Source organism: Calypte anna, chromosome 1 (genome assembly GCF_003957555.1).
Source record: "Calypte anna isolate BGI_N300 chromosome 1, bCalAnn1_v1.p, whole genome shotgun sequence".
In the NCBI taxonomy this organism is placed as follows: domain Eukaryota; kingdom Metazoa; phylum Chordata; class Aves; order Apodiformes; family Trochilidae; genus Calypte; species Calypte anna.
Genome location: NC_044244.1, coordinates 44,039,584 through 44,060,259, shown reverse-complemented (window position 1 = coordinate 44,060,259; position 20,676 = coordinate 44,039,584). Strand labels below are relative to the sequence as shown.

The following is a 20,676-nucleotide window of genomic DNA, read 5'->3' as shown; positions in this document are numbered from 1 at the left end:
GGCAACTAGGAAGATGCTGGAACCAGTTTTGATTTCCATTAAAATTAATGAGTAGACCTCTGTGGACTTTCATGTGAGGAGAGTTATGTATATTTTCTAGGAAGTCACAAGAGTTTTGCCATTGTGCAGCCAGTGAAAGTCATTAGGACCACCTTTGTGAAAAATATTGTCTCAACAAGAAATGAAGGTATGAGAAGGAAGAGGAAAATAGGAATACATTTAAGAGAACAGAAAACAATTAATTCATCTTTATAGATGGGAAATCTACTTGAACTCTGGCTTAAAATAATAAGTCATATGGTGAAGGGCATTTAATACTTGGTTACTATTTCAGTTCTTGCAGCAACTAGCCATCAAGGCATTAAGTACTTTATAAAGCCAGAAAATTAATGGTCCTTGTAAAAACTGAAGATTTTTTTCAAAAGAAAGCTGTAAAAGAACAAACAATTAAAGGTAATCAATACCATTGTTATTAGGAAATCTGTGAGTGCAACACTTCTCAATTAGGGAAAAACTGTATTTTGTTTCTCTCTTGCAAGCTGATCTTTGTTCACTTCAGCCTGTAATCTTGGTTTATGCTTTACGGATAGGCTTTGTTCTGGGTGTTTTTGAAGCATTGCATGCCTTTTTAAAGGTTTCAACAGAAGAACAAACAGAAATGAACTCAAAGAACAAAGAATTCCTCTTCCTTTCCATCTTTTTTTTTTTTTTTTTTTTTTTTCCCTCCTATAAGAAAAGAAAGAAATGTTTCATCTTGGTTTTCTTCCCTTTCAGGAAGTTGATGGCAATAAAGTGATGTCTTCATTTGCCCCGCACAACTCATCTACCTCACCCTTGAAGGCAGAAGAAGGTGGGCGTCAGAGTGGAGAATCATTGTCCAGCACAGCCCTGGGAACCCCTGAAAGGCGCAAGGGGAGCCTGGCAGATGTTGTAGACACCCTTAAGCAAAGGAAAATGGAGGAGCTCATCAAAAATGAGCCAGAAGGTAAGGTCTGGGAAACTGGCCAAAATTTTCTGTTTTGTTTTCTTTTCTCCAGATTCTTTGGATACGTATGCTTTTTAATTTTCCCATTTTCTGCTCCATTTGCTTTCTCTTGCTCGCAAAATCGAAGTAAAGATCTCATAGTTCTTCTCTACCTATTTGAGATAAATTTCAGCAGTGTCCCACCATAGCTAGTATTTTTAGCTTTTCCCAAATGATAGCCTTTGTCTGGCATTAAGGCCTTTTTGTCGCATTTGCAGTACTCCTCAACTCCTCACTCCTCAACATGGGTACAACAAACACTCTAATTTTAACAGCCTGAGGGTCATTTACACCACTACTTCCCCCCCACCCCCATCATTTCTAGAGGAAAAAGCAGTGTTATCAGCAATGACAATGTTTCTGTGAAGTTATCTAGTAGGCATGTCATCATGAAAGCTTTTGTCTGGAGCATGTCCTATTATGTCATCCTCTATTTATCTGTGGTGCAGGTGCCATGCAAACAGACACAGTATAGACTTTCTCTGCATTATGTCTGGCTAGCAAATTTCAACCTTGGCATATAGGTATCATCTCTGGAGAATCAATTTCTTTTTGAGAATGTACATCCACATCAATGACAATGCCACTTGTGCTTTGTGAGCTGAGACTAAGACTAAATAAATATCTTGCCTCTGAGAAGCCAGTATTCCTTTAAGTAATATTTTCAGTTGCTGCCTACTTGGGGCAGAGTCAAACCCCTGACTGGAAGGTGAAGTTCTCCATGGGTATCTTGCGTGTATATTTACAGCTAGGTTTCCAGGAGACTGTCATCCAGCTGATGTTTGAAGATACTGAGCCTTACTCTCTAATGAAGAGTGATAAAGAGTTCATTTACATTTACACCTGCCTATCCTTTTGTAGAAATCTATTTCAAATGTTTAAAAACATGGCCCTCAGCACCCACCTCAGTGTAGAAGCATCAATTGACAATACCTACAAGAAAACTTTAGACAGCCTGCATACTGGAATGAAAATACAAATGCAAACACAGCCACACTGTCACATATATGTGCATGACAGGATTGCAAATTAGTCTTCTCTTCTTGACTGAAGCACACAGTTAGGGTCTTCTGGGAAACAAATTCTTTGTCCAAGCATTTTTTTTTTTTAATATATAGGTAGAATCATAGCATTTCATTTTTGCATTTACATTGACTTAGTGGTCAGTGCCATGACCTACCTTGTGCCTTTGAATGGAAAAGATCTTTCATGTGTGTGGCATGGGGTGGCAGGGAAAGGAGACCAGGCTTTTATTATATGAGAGAGGAAAGAAGAGGGGCTTCTGGGCAATGTATAAATTGAGTATGAGGTTGTGCAAGCTGCACAGACTCCATTAAGGAAGGGCTGTAAGATAGACACGTGAATGGCTACAGAGCCTGTGCAATGTCTCTGCTTTACTAAAATGAAAATATACAGTACAAACAAAAGATCTACAGCTTTGTGAAGAGATTGGGAGGGAAAGGAGGGGGAGCAACTGAATGTTGGGCTTTGCAAATGCATGCAACAGAAAATCTTTTCTTTCCTCTAGCCATTGTTCTATTGTCTTTCAAAGGCCATTAAAATGAACAGCAGGTTGTGATGAAAATTTCATTAAGCCCTAGTTAAATCATTATGAGGGTGCCATATTCATGTCTCTGCTTACTCCCCATCCAGGAAAAAAAATTGAATAGGAAAGGGTAGGGTGTTTTGGTTTTTTTCTTTCTCCTTAAAAGAGAACTAACAAAAGTTCAGAAGTTAGAAGAGAATGGGAAATGGGACATGAAACAAAAGGAGGCCAGAGAGGTGAGCCTGCTTGGAAGAAAATTAGACTTGCATAGGAGCATTGAAAGGTGGTGAGGGACAAATGCATCATTTTGACAAGACTCCCTCCCCCTTCCCTTCAGCCAACATGACTGGTTTTAGAGTGGCTAATTAAAAATATGTATATTTCTGGGTGTAGGTGGCAAAACTGTTCTTAGAGATCTTCCACAAATACGAGTCTTTTTTCCCTAAAAGAAGTATGTACTGCTGTAAGCACAATGTCTTGTCTCTGAACTTTAGCAGAAAATCTACTTATTGTCATGTCTTCTTCATGTAGTGCTAAAGTAAATTTGTCAGTCATTACTGGTTGCTAGTCTGGTAATTAGCATATTAATGAATGTATCCACGAATGAGATAAGTTACAAGTGGGAATCTTTGGTAGTACATATAGGTACCAATTTTACAATGTATGATCACTGTGTATTTCAGTAACAATTTTTAATCTTGTGAGTTTGTGGAGCTTTGTTTCTTAACTGAGAATCTTGGTTAAGCTTAGCTGCATGAAGTCAACAACAGTAATACAATACTTTATTTCACTTTGGGAAGAAAGGGAAACATTACCACCAGTAGTTGAGGTTTAAATAAATCAATTTCCTGTGAAACTTTCAAAGACCAGATATGAGCCTGATTCCCATTTCTCTATGTACTCAAAACTTTATATATTATTTAACTTGTACAATGGGCTATGTTTGCTCTTTTTTTTTTTTTTTTTTTTTTTTAAATTGTCTTCTGAATTACTCTGGGAAATGTGCTCTTGAAGTATTCTTTTGAATGGCCTTTTTCTTCAAAATTGGAAAAAAGAGAAGAGCTGGCTAGACAACTTTAGTTCTTGATCCAAGCCTCTTGTCAGTCAAGGAAAGGACCTCTTGTTTCTTAAATGGGTTTTGAGGACAAATGAGATATTCCAAAATATTGATAGCAGGTCTGACTTTTTAAGAAACCTCATTGATACAAGGTAAACGGTTTTCTTAAATTATGTTTGTTAGAAAGCGGGAGTTAGTATTTAGTAAATTTTATCAATAAACATCAAGGCTTTTTACAGAGTTATGAAACGTAGTGCTCAGAATGCGTGAATGTACACATGTATGTATGCATATATGTAACCATGTGCATACAAATGAGCTTATAAGGGAAGCATCACTGTTCATATAAATGTTTTCCATATTTGTTGTATGTATGCCCCTGCTTAATGCTCCCAGTAGGCTTCCTTTTCTACTTGGATATGTGTCTGGTTTTGGTCTTTGTTGGGCTGTATACTTAGCTCTAAAGTCCTGTGCTATTTTTTTTTTTTTTTATTTTTCCCAATGAACTTGCCATTTCACTCCTGCTGTATGAAAGTATGTGACTGACAGTGAGTCATGCTGACACAGAGACGTGGAGTGTTTAAGCAAATCTAAAACTTGTGGAATTTTACTCATTGCTAATGCAATCCCCATTTTTCTTCTTTCAAATTCTGCAGAAAATCCTTATATGTAGCTTTCGTATTAGGCCCCCAAAGGCATAAACCTATTACTGAAGTCACACAATGTTATTTTACATGAAACATTCTGTCCTTTCTAACTTGAACTTCAGAAGAGGAGTCAGTCCCCTTTTATTCCTGGTATACAATAATGAAGATAATGGAGTGGGTTTGGAGAAGCCTTACATACTATGACAGACCTCAAGCCTTAGCCCTGAGGGTCGTCTGCCGACCATGGGATTCTTTTTGCAGTTAAAATCATTAGGGGAATGAGATACAGGCATGTTTTTCTTCTGTTTTCTTAAGGCATCAGAGAATGGCAGAGACTCTCTGTCTGTCTGTTCTCTTCATTTGTAGAAATGAAATGGAAATCTCTTTGAAGTCACTGAGCTTGACACAAGTTCATGAAAGCAAAGACCAAAGCAGCTACTTAGCTTTTTCTTTCACTATTAATGAGATTGGACTGCTGTATTTTAATTTATGGGCTGTGCTTGTGGAAAAGTAAATCTTTGAAATCTGTGTAGCCTTTTCCTCTAAATGTATGGCTTGGCTTTTGGAAAAAGAATAGGCAAACATATAAATTCTCTCCTATTTTTAGGAAAGGCCAGAGTACTCACCAGCTCCTTATGTGTCCTAACTTCTAATTAAGAATCAATCTTCTTTTTCCATTTTGGTAGTATATGTTTGTAATAGGTTATTTATCTGTCTGTTTATCTTTAAAACTTCCATACTTTTTCTTATGAGGCTAGATCTATGCTATCATACGGAATTTGCAAAAATTCTGGATAAAAGGGATGGTATGGACATCTACCTGATCACAGAGACTGCACATACAAGCTTGTGGGCAAACTCATTCATCTGCATGTCTTATTCTATAATAAGGACCTCTGAAACTCAGTTTGGTTTGGCTGTTTAAATGAATACTTTGAATTTTGCATAAGTCCAAGTACATAGATACACATGTATGTAAATTTCACGTATTATTTACATTTAGGCACAAGTACAAATAAAAAACACTCAAAGAACTGTGCATATGTATAGTTTAATACTGTTCCTATTCCAAAATTTTGATCTAGTCCCTAGGTCTTCTAAGCAGGAACAATTAATCTCAAGTGTTCAGCAAGCAGGAAATGTATGTGTTAGCAGAACTTTAAGAGGCAATGTGAGTATTAGAGTGCCATGTATTATGGTATGCTGCAATGCTATAAAGTAATTATTTAGTCGAAAAGAAAAGGATGAGAAAGGCCTCTTGGGCATGATTTTTGTCTTCTGAACATCCCCCAAAGTCTATTTGTGTTTGATGTTTGAGTTTACATTATAAATCACAACACCTGTTCTTGTGGTAATTTAAATGGCTGTTGTTTAAGCAGTTCTGTAGTCTATAAAAGTGAACCATCTTGAAATCAGACTTTCTAATTGAAATAAGACCCCAGAATATCTCCTAATATTATCAAACTTTTAATCAGTGTATCTCGTAAAGAAATCAAGAGGTTTTCCTGTCTGATGCCATAAATTCCAAAGCAAGCCATTAATGAGCAGAAGAATGGAGGCCTTTAAAATGCAGACTTTTGTTTTTAAATCACCTCTGATGAAATGGGAAGAAATAAAGTGAACGGATTTGGGAATAGCCTAAGGATACTCTAATTGGTTGAGGTTTGAATTTCTTTTATTTTGTTTTTCACTGTACCCCTGACAAAGTACACATTGAAGAGTCTTTGTAATGCTGTTATACTGAAGGACAAACAAGGATACTGTGCAGTAAGAGTACTTTTAAGTTTTGTTCGTACAGTCCTGCTGATGTGGAAGGATGCTTCAAGTGCATTGTGGTTCCATGTTCATCTGTGCAATCTGTCACCAGAAAATGTGTCTTCTTTTGTGGAGAAAGCCAGCATCTAACTTCCAGGCACTACTCTCAAAGATTCAGCCATATGGAAATGTCCATTCATATACTGCTGATAAAAATAATAAAAATAATAAAAAAAAAGAAAAAGTAAAAGGCTAAGTTTATTAAATAGGCCTATGTAAAGAGAAGGCACTGCTAAATGCTGCAGTGGCTTGGATTTTATTAACAAGTGCTTTAACTCTAAAACAGAGATAGCTTCATTTGAAGCCCTGCCAGCTCCTACTTGCTCAAAGTGGAGTTTATCCATTTGTTACCGTCAGTTTTTAAGTGTTTCCCTTCCTAATAGTTTAGCCCAATAGTCACGGTTTATTTCAATGGATGTTTTCAAAATTTGCTTAGATTCCCTTCCAAATCTCTCTTGCTTACATCCTCAAAGGTTTGTAGCATTTGGATTTTTCTTTTCTCTTTTGATAGAGGCATCTGAGTTGCTGATGCGGCATCTTAAATATAGAAGAAAGCATTATAGTCAAGTGAGATTCAGGAAACTTGTGCTTTTAGAGAGAAGATGCAGTCCCTTTACCCCCTCCCTGTTTTAGAATTAAAGTCTTCTCTGATGCATCTCTATAATTAGAATTTCTTTCCAGGGTACCTTTGGACAATAATACTGGAGCTAAAGCAGCCAAAGCAAAATGCTTGAATATCTCACTTCCCCTCTCATACATCACAGCATATAAGTGACCTATATACCAAGACCTAAATAGTTATTTGGGCTACTGCTGCCCCTAATTCCCCAGGTAACCAGGCTCTTCAATAGTCATGATTTATTTCAGTAGGGATTTTTGAAAACTTGTTGCCAGTCTTACCCCCGGATCATTTTCCATCAACATGAGTTTGCAGTCTGCCTTCCTTTTTTGCTTCTTTGGAAAAAAAAAATCCCCCTTGAAAAAACCATTCGCTTTTTGAGCTTCATTTCAGTCCTTGAATCACTGCTGGAGACACCTCTGACCCAGACTGGAAATATACAAATATACATGAGGGAGTGTGCCAGCTCTTTCTCTATGCTTATGTGCTACAGCTTTTGGGGATGTCATTTATTCAAGAGTGAAGAGCGAGCCACCTGTTTCTCAGGCCTCTTGTCCCTCATATTAAAGGTTCAAGCCCTTGCTGAATAGTAACATCTTAATCTGGGCCACATACACAACATTTAGCTGAAACCTTTTTGTCGAGCTAGCGGGGTTTGTGGGATTTTTTTTCCCCTCTCTCTTACCCCCGAGGCGCTTGTCACGACCGTGCATATTAAAATTAATCAGACCTCCCAGGCTTGCCTGACTGTGTGGTTTAACATGAAGAAGTGGATATCAAGCATTTGCCCTAATTAAATAGGCCTGCTTGGTTTTGTTCTAGTGGATACTTGGTCTTTTTTTTAATAAGAGCTGCTTATGGAGGAGGCACGGCCAGCTCTACAGTTACTGGAGAGCTCACTTCAAAGTTTTCCCCACCACCTGCGCCCAGGGTGCTGAGACCTGAAGGACTCCCCACGTTCTTTCTTAACAGCACAATTTGTGGCAACTGAGTGGAGGGGGAAGGGGGAAAAACACAGCCAAATGAGTGAGAGAGCGATCAGGGAAGGCAGAGCGAGGATCTGGGACGAGCATGTGGATTGGCTTTTTGAAGTTGATTAAGATGACCTATCATCCTGTCTGATTAGCTTTAGATCTCAGTCTGTGCCATGAGCTATTCACAAGGCTGTCTTGTGTCTTCTGTTTACCAGAAGCAAGGGAAAGCCTCTAGTATGGCAGGGAGCAACATTTGCAGCAACTCCCACTTGCTTGTTTAGCTAATGAAGTAGCCTTGTAAAAACACTCTGAAGTTTGAAGCTGTTGCTTACTTTTATTAGTTATGTGCCTGTTTAGCGTTGATATTTTTAAGGTGGTTTGAGCATTGTCAGTTTTGCAAAACTATATGCATCTGCTACGTTGTAAATAGGCTGTACTGTTAAGATAGAACTCCTTTCATCATCTTCTCTCCTCATGCAGTTTAATTGTATTGTGGTTTCTGTATCGCCTCAAAAGAAAACAAGCTATGTACATGCAATTTGTTTACTGTAATCTATATATGCAGAAAGTGCTCCAAACAGAGAAAAGGGCAATTGGGCTGAGGGGCACCCTAAAATTTGTTAACTATTAATTAAGGACTGATACCATTTAGCAATTCAGCAAGTTAATTTTAGCCAAAAATAGTAGAAATTTTGGAACAGTCAACATTTTTAGACAAAATGTTTCATTGGAAATGATAGTTTTTGGTTTAGATGTTTAAGATGATTAAGCTGTAAGAGACATGAAAACATTTCAATCAGGATCAAATAAAACATTTTAGGTCAGGTGGAAACAGCTTTTCTCTTGACTTGCTTTGGCAGCTGAAATGAAAAATATTCAAACTACTCAAATCAAAATGTGTGTTTCAAAACCTGGAGAGGCTTCAGGGGTGGTTTTGTGTCTTAATGACCTGGGGAGGACAAATGAGTTGTATCTGAATGCTATGTTCTGTAGTTTTGAGGGCACACTGTAATATTTTAGTCAGAAAAACTTTCAAAATTTTATTTCCACCAAATGTGCAAATTTCTCTATCTTCTGAAGTCTCAGTCAGAAAAGTTTTTCAGCACCCAGGGCATTTTGTTTTGAAACAGATTTTGGAAGTTTATTGCACTTCATATATTAGACATACTTGGAATGTCTTCGCAGCAGAAACCTATGAGTCTATTCTAGAGGGCCTAGAAATCTGCAGTCATTACATCCCTAGAATTTTATTTTGCTTTCTATTAAAATTCTTGCAATCCAGTACACAGGCAAAAAGTAAAGCTTTATTTATCTGTTTCCATAACTGTTCAAATCGCTGAAGTAAAACCCAGCAGGTAGGATGATACTCCATTGATTTAAGAATTTATTGCACATCCGTGCATTAACTCGTTACCATCTTTCTCTCTCTGAAAGTATTATTACTCCTATTTTATTTTTCATTTCAAACCTTGGCACAACCCAAATGTAGCCATATTGACACTGCCAAGCATCTGTCTGGTGCTTGACAGCATCGTAGAAACCCTTCCACTGTTTCATCTGAGTTGCTATTGGTTATTTAACAACACAATGTAAACGGTGCAATGTGGGTGTATATGAAATGGAAAGAAAGGTTGAGATGGGGGTAAAGAGCCCTGCACAAGTAAATACTGTCTTTCATCATATCTTTTGTTTGTTCTGTTTGCTGTGTGCTATTCAGTAGTCAATAGAATGTTGTTTGACAGTTCTGCAAAAGGGTAAGAAACCTTTTCTTAAAACTTCTCTTCTCCTCCTGCATTTATCTCAGTCCAGAAAGTTTTCTGCTTGTGTTTTTTCTTACCTTACTTTGTTGTCACCTGTCTTTTGTTGAAGGGATTTGTCCTTGCTGCTTAGCTGATGGTATGTAAGCTGATACTTATGAAATGCTCCTTCTTGAGCAGTGATCTTGTGCAGGTGAAGTGGACATATTGAGAGGTTATGAAAGATTTACTGTCATGGTCTTTAGGGCAGTAGAGTTCTTTCGAGCTTGTGTCTTTATTTATTCAGACAGAGTATGAAAGCAAAAAGTGAACAAAGAGAAAAATTAGTCTATGTGTTCTGATGAAGAATGCCCTGCTAGCCCTTGAGTGACTCAGTGAGGCTTTCTGAGGTGTTTAGCCTTGATTTAATTCATATTTAAGATCTCTCCTCCCAGCACATTAATATAATGTCAATGCAGAATGCATTGCATGGTGTAATTACTGAAGAGAGCAGTAGTTGGGAAAACAGACGGTAATTGAACACATGGCTGTTTATTACAACAGGACAGTGCTCCTACACTGGTATTTAGAGCATTAATAGGGAAGAATTGATTTGTTGTTTTAAGATGAATTCAATCACTGTTGCTTAGGCCTTTGTTTGTTCAGGCCAAGTTATGCTTTGTTTGTGTTATGTGCCCAAGAGGTTTACACACCACACTGTGGCATTAGTCATGCAGAGGGCTTGGGAGCAGAGAGCCATTTAAATGAACAAAGGACATTTTTCTTTTTGTCTCTGTTTATCTTCCTCTCTAGTTTTGTTACCCTCTAATCTATCTCCATATCTCTCTCCTCCTTTCTCCTCCTCCCCCCTTTCTTTCCGCCCCAAACATTTTTGATCAATGCAGAGGTCCTCCTGCTTTCTTCCTCCCTTCCTCCTCCTTTTTATTCACCCTCCCAAAGACAAATGGAGTTCTGACTGACAGGTGGCAACACGGGGTTGTGGCACTGTGTAAATAGGAGTGTTTGCTCCCAAGCTGGTGCAAGGAAGAATTCAGTGGGGGGACAAGGATGGGACATGGACACATGGACAAGAACATTCAACTTGGAAGAAAATGATAATTCAAAGCAGATAGAGAAAGAATGAGATGTACCGCTTCACACCTCAACTCTGGTGTGTTTGAAAGAGAGAAGGGGCACACCTTTTATGGCTCTTACTGTCTTGCACTCTGGTTGGGCCCCTTGTATCTTGGGGCTGAATGAGCCTTCTGTCCCCTTCTCTTTTTTTATCCATGTGAGTTGGAGGGAAGAAGACAGAGCCATATGACTGAAGTTTGAATTCCTGGTCTCCCTGTGGTTTATTTTCTAGGCTTATTGTGATTGAGAAGAATCCTTTCTTGATTTATTGCTGAGTGTGGGAGAGCTAATAGACACTTCAGGATGATGTGAGCCAAGCTCTGCTCTCAGGTGTAAATTCACAATTCCCACAGAATACGCAAGAGCTTTAAGAAGGCAACATTTGACCCAATGCAGGATTTATAAAGAACCCAGTGTGAATTGTTTTTTTATCCCTGTACAGACAGGGATTAGGCCTGTTCCTAGAAAGAGAATTATTTAGAAAACTGGAAGGTAACAACAGCAACATAGTCTGTGCAGTCTTATATTTCCTAGATGGTGAGATACTGCTAAGTAATACACTGCATGGTGAATTAGCACCCAGACTTAGTTTTTGAAGGTTTAAAAAGTATTAGCTTAGAAAGGAAATATGTGACATGGAGAGACAGATTCTTCCTGTCAGGAAGAAATAGCTATTCAGGACAGGTGTTCATACACTACAACATGAAGGAAAGGATGCGAACCTTAAGTTTTCATATGATCCTTTTGGCCATAATTAATGGAATAACTGAATCTCTCAATAAATAATAGGAGGACAGGAAATGACATCTAGAAGAGGATTTAAAGTCCAACTGCATGGACTCCATGCCTTTAATGATGCAATTTGTTGTGTATGGGACATGCTACTTGGCCATTAATCTTGAATCTTCTCTAAATACCTAAACAGTAGTTGCAAAGGCCCAATATACATGCCCAAGGGGAAATTTTCTTCCCACCTCAAAAAAAATCTCAAACCAGTTATTGTATTGCTCTGCCAGGAAGGAAGAATGATCATGGATAAAGATTTTTACAACCTTGAAATTACAACTGGTGTCCAAGTGTTTTATTGGAAAGGAAGGGTCTCTCCTGACTTGGAAGTAGTTATCTAAGTATCCTGTTTTGCCAGTACAGTTTGGAATGCTGCATTAGTTTTGTACTCTAGATTAACCCACATGATCTCAAGGTAAAAATAGTGTAGAGAGAAAGATCCCATGGAAGAAGTTTTGTATGCGTCCTTGATTTTTTTTCTAAACTTTTTTTTTATTATTATTTTTTTTCCCACAACACATACCACATCATAACTAAGTGTCTTTTCTCCCACAGAGTCAGGCACTACAGGAAGGAAAAAAAAAGGAGGCAGAAAAGTCAACAACTAAGCAGTAAAATGGTTTTGACTGTAGTCATTACTATGTATTCAATCAAATCCTGTAAAATGACTGTCTTTTTGCAAAGTGTAATGCACATTAATGTAATTTTGCTGTGATATCTATACACTAGACTTAAATAGAGCAACGTATTTCCAAAAAGTTGCTTTTCCTCATATATGAAATTAATATATGAAGATGAAACCAGGGGACAGCAGGCTTTCGTTAATGGTTTTCAGCTGCAACAATTCTGGATTCCACACTGAGCTCATGTACAGCCTTAATCAGCAATGCTGTTTAACTAAATATGGAGACATCTCACTGAAGATTATTTTATTTTAAGTCTTTTTTTATGCATTTCCTCTTGCTGTGTCATCTAATTGATTCACAGCTTCTGTGAAGCTCTGGGGCATGGGATGCAAATCCAGGCAAAACACATTCTTCCTTTACCAGTTTGGCCAACCCAGTCCTATCTGTGTTCAGAGAAATTAAGAAGCTGTCATTGGGAATCAGTCTGTAACTAACCATAAAATTATTAGATGGGTAATACACAGGATGTAGGCGTTTAGGCTATAACCTGTTCTTCCTGATGAAAACAAAATGCAGTCTTTTTGAGAAGATCATGCTATTACATTACCATTTTTACCAGTACTTTATTTATAGACCATTTACTGAAGGGAGGAAAACCAGTATCCAGTGGATGTTACATGGTGTGCCTGACCCAATATTTTTAAGTAAAGGGGCCCACAGAAGACAGAAAGACAATGTAACCAGACTTTGCATTCTTCAATTCCAAGTCTGCAAAGCTTTCCCTGTATTTCTCTTGCAAATCCATTTTGTTGGTTGTTGGTCTTGCCCCCTGGCCTTAGGCCTAAATACAGCATAGAGCAAACTGTTTTTGGAATTCTAGAGAGTGAGAGGGAGCACAGATTCCATTTCATCTTTGGTTTCTCATGTGTCATTGCTAACAATCAGTCTGCTTGCATTGAGCAACATAAATGTTCACCAGAAATCAGACCAAATTTACCATCCACCACCTTCCTTAGAATTTTCAGGAGCAAACGCGATGCAGCATATGACCATGTTTTAACTTATCTACTTCAGGTCTTTTTTAGTAGACATAAAGGCAGGTGAAAAAGCATCAGATGAAGAATGTGGATGCTTTCTGCATTTGTATAAACAGGAACCATTGTGGGAAAATGAAACGGGGAGTCAGTTTTTGTAAGGTTTTCAGTATATAGCTCTTTAAGGGAAGTTTAAGGATGTCCTGTAGTATTCTTCAGACCTTTGTTGAATCTTCCTTAGGATGCAGCCTCGCAGTCTGATTAATCTTGGGATAGTGAAAATAGTAATGGGGATTTGTTATTTTGATTGATTTTATCTTTTTTTTGCAAAATCTCATTCCTTCTAGAAGGAAGGCGTTGGGATTTTTTTAGGCGCTCTCAGGTATCTTTCCTCCCAGGCTGAATGCATTCCATAAAGCTGTCAGTTCTTCAGCTTAATACTGGGTCTTAGTGTATTAATTCAAAGCTTTCAGTGATCTGGGACACAACATGTGCCAGGAGTAGGAACTAAATTTAGAGGCAGACTTTTGGCTGTGAGAGCTGCTTGAGGCTACTTGGGGTGAAAGAGGAGGGAAGAGGCCTGACGTCAGTCACAGCCCAAGGACTGCAAGATGTCCAAAGTGTCCCCTCAGATACAGGTTTTTCTGCAACAGACACTGTAGTGAATGACCCTTCCTTTCTTGTCTCATCCCACTCACTGATGCAGCACTGGGTGGTTTGCTTTACACACCAAATCCTTGTTGAAAGCTCACATAGTTTATTTTTTAGAGCCAAGTCCAGTTCTTGGTAGGTTGTGATTGTGATTTTGTTTTTCCCCACTCTAAAGGAGGAATGAAAAGTTGTATAGAAGCTGATATTTGATTGCATGCAACTCAGAAAAAAAAAAAAAAAAGAAAACTATGTGAAACAAAGTGAAATCTTTATGAAGCATTCTTTTTCCATTCATAGAAAACCACTCTTGGTGATGTAAACTATTGGTAAAAAAATTATTAAACAAAATAGGGGTGTGTGACAGGGAAATTGCCTCTCTCACCTTCACTTCAGTGAATGTATTTTATCATGTGAAATTTTACCCTCTTGGCTGTGTGCAAGAATCATTTCCCTGTGTTTTTTTTTTTTTTTAATCTATCATAATTCTGTTAAGGACTATGAGTGAGAAATAATTAAGCATTATTGTTTGGTTATGTAGATTCTCTTGTGATCCCTTCTTGTTTACTTCATTTAAATTGTCAATACGTACTGTTCTTGCCTTGTAGAAATAATGACTGTGTTACTTCATGAATGTGAGATTACAGTGACTTTGTTTTAAAATGCTGTAACACTCATTCCTCCTCTGTGACCATCTCAGACCATCTGAAACACAGACTTTCTTCGGGAAAAGATAAGTACTCAGAAACACAAGTTAGTAGACATTTAGTCTTTACTAAAAGGTCTTCAGACTTCATCCAGCTGGCTGGTCCCTTTCTAATTGTCATAAGGCTGCACTTCAGCACTAGTGTGGGAGTCACATAAAAGTAAGAGGGGGTCCTGGTCTAAATAAAATATGTAGAGGGCATTCTGCAATACAAGAATTTTGTCTGATATTTGAACACAGAAAGATGTATACATTTTTACTGTTAGGGAAAAAAAAAAACTTCCCCTCTGTAATCTGTACTGTGAATCTAAACTCTTATATTTCACTTCTATTCATGTACATCACTTTCTTTGATGGCTGTTGGAGTTCTGATCTCACAGGGAGAGGAGAATATTGGAGTTGAGATTTCTTGAACAGAGCTTAGGGGATAATATTTTGTTTATTTTGTTTCACTATATGCAGGCTAATCAGAGAATAATTAACAGTCAAAATGCCAAGGTCCCTATTCATGTAAAGGATCTGGTATTGAAGTCCTCAATAAAGTAACACATTGAATTCAATGAGACTTTAAACTGAACAAATGCTTCAGGATTTATCCCCAACTATTTTCTCCTTGACGGTTTTTAATGAGCATCCTATAAAAGTACTGTCTTTGATTTTTCAATGTTTTGGAGAAAATTGCTTTCTTAGGTTGTGGAAAAAATGTTGCAATGAAAAAAGCACATTTTTCTATTGCTCTGTCTAACCTACTGCAAGCAGATTCAGACTGCCTTACCTCATACTTGCTGATAGGCAGTATGTAAAGGATTTTATAAAGAGTATTGTATAGAAATTGCGAGGAGGAAGAATTATAGCTGATGGATAAAGGTATTGTAGGACCACATCTTAAATTCTTAAGATTGAAGTAAAATTGCGACAGAGAGGTAGCTATAGATTCCAGCACTTTGTGTGTTTGTTTTATAAATGAAAGGCAAAAAAGGCCATTGCTAAGATCATCATGCAGAGCCTGGTGTTTAAATGCCATGATTTTGTGTCAGAAGCAGCAGCGAGTGTATCTGGATTCATCCTTTGCCTTGCTTTCCTCGGTTGTCACTGAGAGCTCCCAGGCTGAGACAGATGGCTGCTGGTTTAGTTGTGTGCGTGGGAGACAGGAACTTCCACATGTGATTTTTTACCATTTGGTAGTAATTAGTTTGTTGTATAAATTAACATTAACTGAACCATTCTTCAGGCATTGTTTGTAATTATCTTCTTTGAGCCTCTGAGTTGTGTAAAGAAATAAAAAGCGGGGAAGAAACTGCTTCTTATTTTGTACAGGGAAAGGACTCTATCATTAAGCAGAACAGAGCAGCAATTATCATTGCATGCCCAGTAGACTGAAAACTTCGAAAAAAATGCTTTAAAAAGCAAGGGTGGGTTGTGGTTTTTTCTCTAAATATTAATGGAAATTAATGATGTAGAAGTGCGGGAAGATTATATAAAATTTCTAAGAATGAACTATGAATGCAAGCAGTAGAGATCGGACCTCCCTGACATCATCATTATTACTGCTACTACAAATACCACTGTGGCTATTTTATTTGTTGTGTGTTTGTGAGGAGTAGAGTTCCTTTATTTCTTTTAATGTATGTTCCCTTAATCTGATTACATTTTTTCCCCCCTTCTTCAAAATATTTCCTGATTTTTTAATTTTTTTTATTTTTTTTTTTTTGGGTGATAGACAGTATGGATCTTGTATCTGCATATTGGGCAGTGAACTGTTGTTACTGCTAGTTTTCTCCAAGGATTTCTGTCACTTCCAGAGACCAGCCAAATTGGAATTGTCAGGAGAACAGCCTCTCACATGTTCCTTGGCACTTCTGTTTCCAGACTTGGCCAGAATCCAGACCTGCAGAGGTTCATGGACGTGAAAAATAACAGGGAAAATGCCCTCTGGTATTAGCCCAATATTTTAGTAGCGTATTGGGAATCTCTGCAGTTCATTTGCTGGAAAAGTTCAGTGCTTCACTAAGAAGTTTTATTTTTTGTTAAACACATTCTTCCCTTTCCTACCCAGGAGTAGCTGAGTATTGGTGTTGGTTTTTATCCTTTAGGATAGGTCTTCTGTCCTGGATACAGAGCTGGCAAGATGGGCAACAGAGTGCTGTGCAGTAAATCCTCTCATCTGTAGGATAGGGTGTAGTAGTAAAACTCAGGTGCAGTCCATCACAAGGCACTCCACAGCTTCATTAAAATTAATTTAGTATCCAAAGTGTACCCTCTAGAGAAAAGTTTGTGTGAGTTGAGTTTTAGAGGGAATTGGCATTTTCTTGTGAAACAAAATAAAGACCATTTTAGATCCAGACTTGGAACTTGTCCAGGTGCTGGACAGTGCTGATTCTGGTTTTGCCTAAATTTATTGCACGTGAGAGGTGCGTTTGGGTCTTCTTTCTCTTCTCAGCATTGCCATTAATATTTATGTTTGTCCAAATAAATATTTTTACTGGGATGATAAATGCTAAAAGAGGACTTGAAATTCTGAAATGAGTAAATATAGATGCAGTTTAGTAAAGAATTGTTCTGTTTTTCTTGGCACGGTGAATTAGCCTATATGAAGCTCTGTGCTTTGGGGAAGAGGAAGGTGGGAGGGAATGTGTGGGAGCTTTAGTGGATGGAAACACAAAGAGAATACGAGCTGAGTACGCTGAAACCTGTGGAGAAGAGAAAGCTACTGTGGTTGGTTTTCTTTCTTTTTCTTTCTGGCAAGGATTGATGCTGTAACTGAGAATATCAGTAATTCTCTGGCTTTTGGTATCAATGAATCAAACATTTTCCGAACCATTCTATTGAAAACATTTTTTCTTTTTTTCAACTATGAAAACTGAAGGTGCCAACCATGCTTTGATATTGATGTAAAAGAGGTGGATAGGTTTGCAGTGAGCTGAAGTGAGCATGTGAGCTTTTCAGTTCACCTTTGTCTTGCTGAAGGCTTGTGGAACACGAAGGAAAAACTAAACAGAGCCTTTTGTTGTATGAAGTGCAGCAGCTTCGTACCTACTGTAGGGCCATTTTTTATATCCCTGGAGGGATGCAAGGAGGAAAGATTGTTCCTGTGGCTAAAAGCACAGAGCAGAGTCAGAAAGTATATTTTCTTCTAGGTTTTTTGTTCTGCAGAGCTTTTTTCAACAGATTTTCCACCTGAACTTCATTCCCTGTGTCCGAGTTCTGCATTTTTAAAACAGGGTTGGTAACAATGACCATGTACCTCTTCACAGTTGTGAAATATAATTCCTGCTTGGGAGATGCAGCCTGACAGTGGCCTTACTTATAAGAAAGGACTAGACATAGGTAGGAGGAAAAAGACTATCTGAAAATAGGTGTCTTTTACAAGTCAGCCCTATTTATCTACCTTACCAGAAATAAGATTGCAGGTTGAGTTTGGAAGCCTTTGGCTTGAATTCAGTAGCTTCCTCACAGGCAGAGCTCGTTTTTGCCTCAATGGGATTTCTGCAAGTGGAGCAGCTGTGGAGCTGGGCCTGTAGGGTTGTTGTGCAATGTGAAGTTGGCACTGTGCCTTTGTGTGGTAGTTACACTACTCGGGAAAGATTTGGTTTCCATACCTCCTTCTGGATTCCCCTTTCCTGGACCAGACAGTTCTCTGTCCTGTGCTCTTGGAATAAGGGCTGTGCTGGGACATCAGTCTGTGTCCCTCCAGGCTCGCAGTCCTTGTGGCATGGGGCAGACACAGGCTGGAGTAGATTGGTACCATAGAGGCAAAAATAAAATCATCCCCTCCTTGCCTGCCACTTAAAAAAATTTCCTGCTGCTTCACATGCTTTCCCCTGTGTGCCTCCTAGAATTTATTTATTTATTTTATGGACATGCGAGTTACAAGCTTTGGCATGGCAAGAAGGTGAGGAATTTTTTGTTTTGTTTTTATCTTGGGGAAGAGGCGGGTGGGAGGGAGCGTGTGGGAGCTTTAGTGACTCGGAGCTCAAAGAGAATGCATTAATTAACCCAGGAGGATCTCTGGGATGCGGGAGTGAGGAACCTCAGCTTTAAAAGCCAGTGATCTTTATCCATTGTTGGGTTTGGGTCAAAGACCTCGGATAAGAGAAGGGGGAAGAAGGGTGAGCAGGAGGGTGGGCACAATGGAAACCAGATGTTTCAAGCTGCTGGGGGCTGGCCTCTCTGTTCTTGTGTGACAAGCCACCCATTTCCCCCGCACACCCAGCCTTCAAAAGTGTGTCACTCTTTTCTGAAGTCCTTCCATCCTCCGTGGAGAGAGGGAGAGATGAAGGGAAAGGGAGGCACACACATACACACACACACACACACAGAGGCATGCAGACACACACACGTGTGCACATACGTACATGCTCGCACACATCCTCACAGAGGCAGCAATGGCTCTGCTTTTTTTCCTTTGGCCTACCTTGTCGAATGGCCCTGGAAGACTAAACAGGTGTTATCTACTTTTGATTTCAGTGCATTTAAATTAATCCTGTCAGCTCAGCTGTTAAAACAACTGTCATCTCCAGCTGTTAGTAATTTTCGACTGGGCACTTTTACAGGTTGCCAAGTTCTGAGCCTGCATTGTGAATCTCTCGCTCCCTTTCTCTCAAAGCGCTATAGTAACAATTTGTATTTTTTTTTAAAGGGGACTTGCATTGCACTGTTTTTATATCAAACCCTGTTTATTATATATTGAAATAATAATATCACAAAACCCAACATCGTCATGCCAGACTTCGGAATAAAGAGCTAAACCATGTGTGGAGTGCAGTGCATATCAATCTTCTGTGGGTTTGTTACAGCCTCTCTGTGCATTTTAAATTTGAATGAGAGATGAATCAACCTGAGGGTTTGAGAGGGAGGAAGAGGGGGGCTCTAAATTTTTATTGCCAAAAATAAAGCCTCCATTTTAGAAGCACCGGTCTCTTTTTTTTCCTTCCCTTTTGCCTCAGTGTATATTTAATTGTTATAACTAGCATTAACAGGAAGGACCTTGTCGTGAAAATATATAAAATATCTTTCAATTTTTAGATTAATGACATATGGATGGTAGCCTTAAGAACTGTAAGAGGAAAAAAACCATAAATTGGATACATATTGATTTCAGTAGACACTCTCTAATGTCACTTACTCCTATGTGGTCAGGATCTATAGTCCATTACCAGTGCTCCAGAGTCAGCTAGCACTTGTGGATTACACAGATCTGAATCCTGACAAGGAAGGCTTTCTGTGCCTTTAAGGTTTCCACTCACTGCAGTTGTCTGGCCAGATTTTCAACTGGTATAGGACTGAGGCTGCTCCCTTGACTTATGTTGCAAGCTGTCATTAAAACACTGGAAAGGATTAGTCAGGCATTCTTTTGCATGCTCCTCAGCAAAGGATGTACTTAAAAAGTGGCTATAGGTAATCTTTTTCTCAGCAGGCCACAGATAGATTTCAAGTGTCAGGTAGCCAAATGAAGGAGATCCCTTAAAAAAAAATCTTTCTTTGTATTGCCTGTCCCCTTCATAAATAAGGGCACTATTCCTGTCTCTTGTAGCAAAAGAAGGACTTGAGATTTGAAACCTGGTTTTGTAAGATTTTCATTATGTTTAAGTTTCCTCAAGGTATTGTTGTTAAAGTAAGAAATATTTCCCAGATAACACCAGCGTCATTCTTTACCTGTGACTTCATTCCTTCTCCTGGATGAAGAATTTTATTTTTTAAGAAATTAAAAGAAACCCAAAACTTTAGTAATTACATGAAAGATAAAAAGGCAAAGTCATACGCTGAAGTACCATCTAATTCAGCAGGGCAGGTGTTGTTTCCATTTCCACCTCTAAAATGTAACTTCGCTTTTTGGAATGTTCAGCCTGTAATACAGAATTGAAGCTATCTGAGCAGCTTCCTAAATTCCTATACAATTTTGTCTGTTTTTTAAGACATTAATGTCTTCCCAGAGAAGGTTTGAATTCTTTATGAAATAAGTATATTCATATACATCAGTATTTGGGTGAGCTGTTGTTATTATGTTCTTTCTCTAAGTGTGTTACCTTTGAAGTAGGAGATGGAACAACTTCTTCAAATTTTCCATCCCTTACTAAACAATTGTAGCATTTTTCAGTTAAATGTTAAATCCTTATTGAAGGTCCCATTTAGTATTCCCTGAAATACTAGTTATGAAGTGCTCATCTGTGCACAGAAGGCTGTGAATATGTTGGACCAAATTATATAGATACACACACACGCATTACTATTGCTAGTAGCATTAGCAGGAGCTGTCATTGCTTATCTTGAATTCTGCTGTGTCTTTCATACTGCACAGATGAATGATGGAGCTACAGTGGTATA

The 20,676-nt window shown here is 38.4% G+C and overlaps 1 protein-coding gene across 2 annotated transcripts in view; it reads left to right on the top strand.

Annotated features, from left to right (window-relative positions):
• SOX5 (SRY-box transcription factor 5) overlaps positions 1-20,676 on the top strand; it is a 289,213-nt gene that overhangs the window by 71,056 nt on the left and 197,481 nt on the right. For both annotated transcript variants that reach the window (XM_030468324.1, XM_030468323.1), the window contains exon 3: positions 775-985. In XM_030468324.1, the coding sequence (XP_030324184.1) occupies positions 775-985 (211 nt within the window). The remainder of the gene's footprint in view (positions 1-774; positions 986-20,676) is intronic.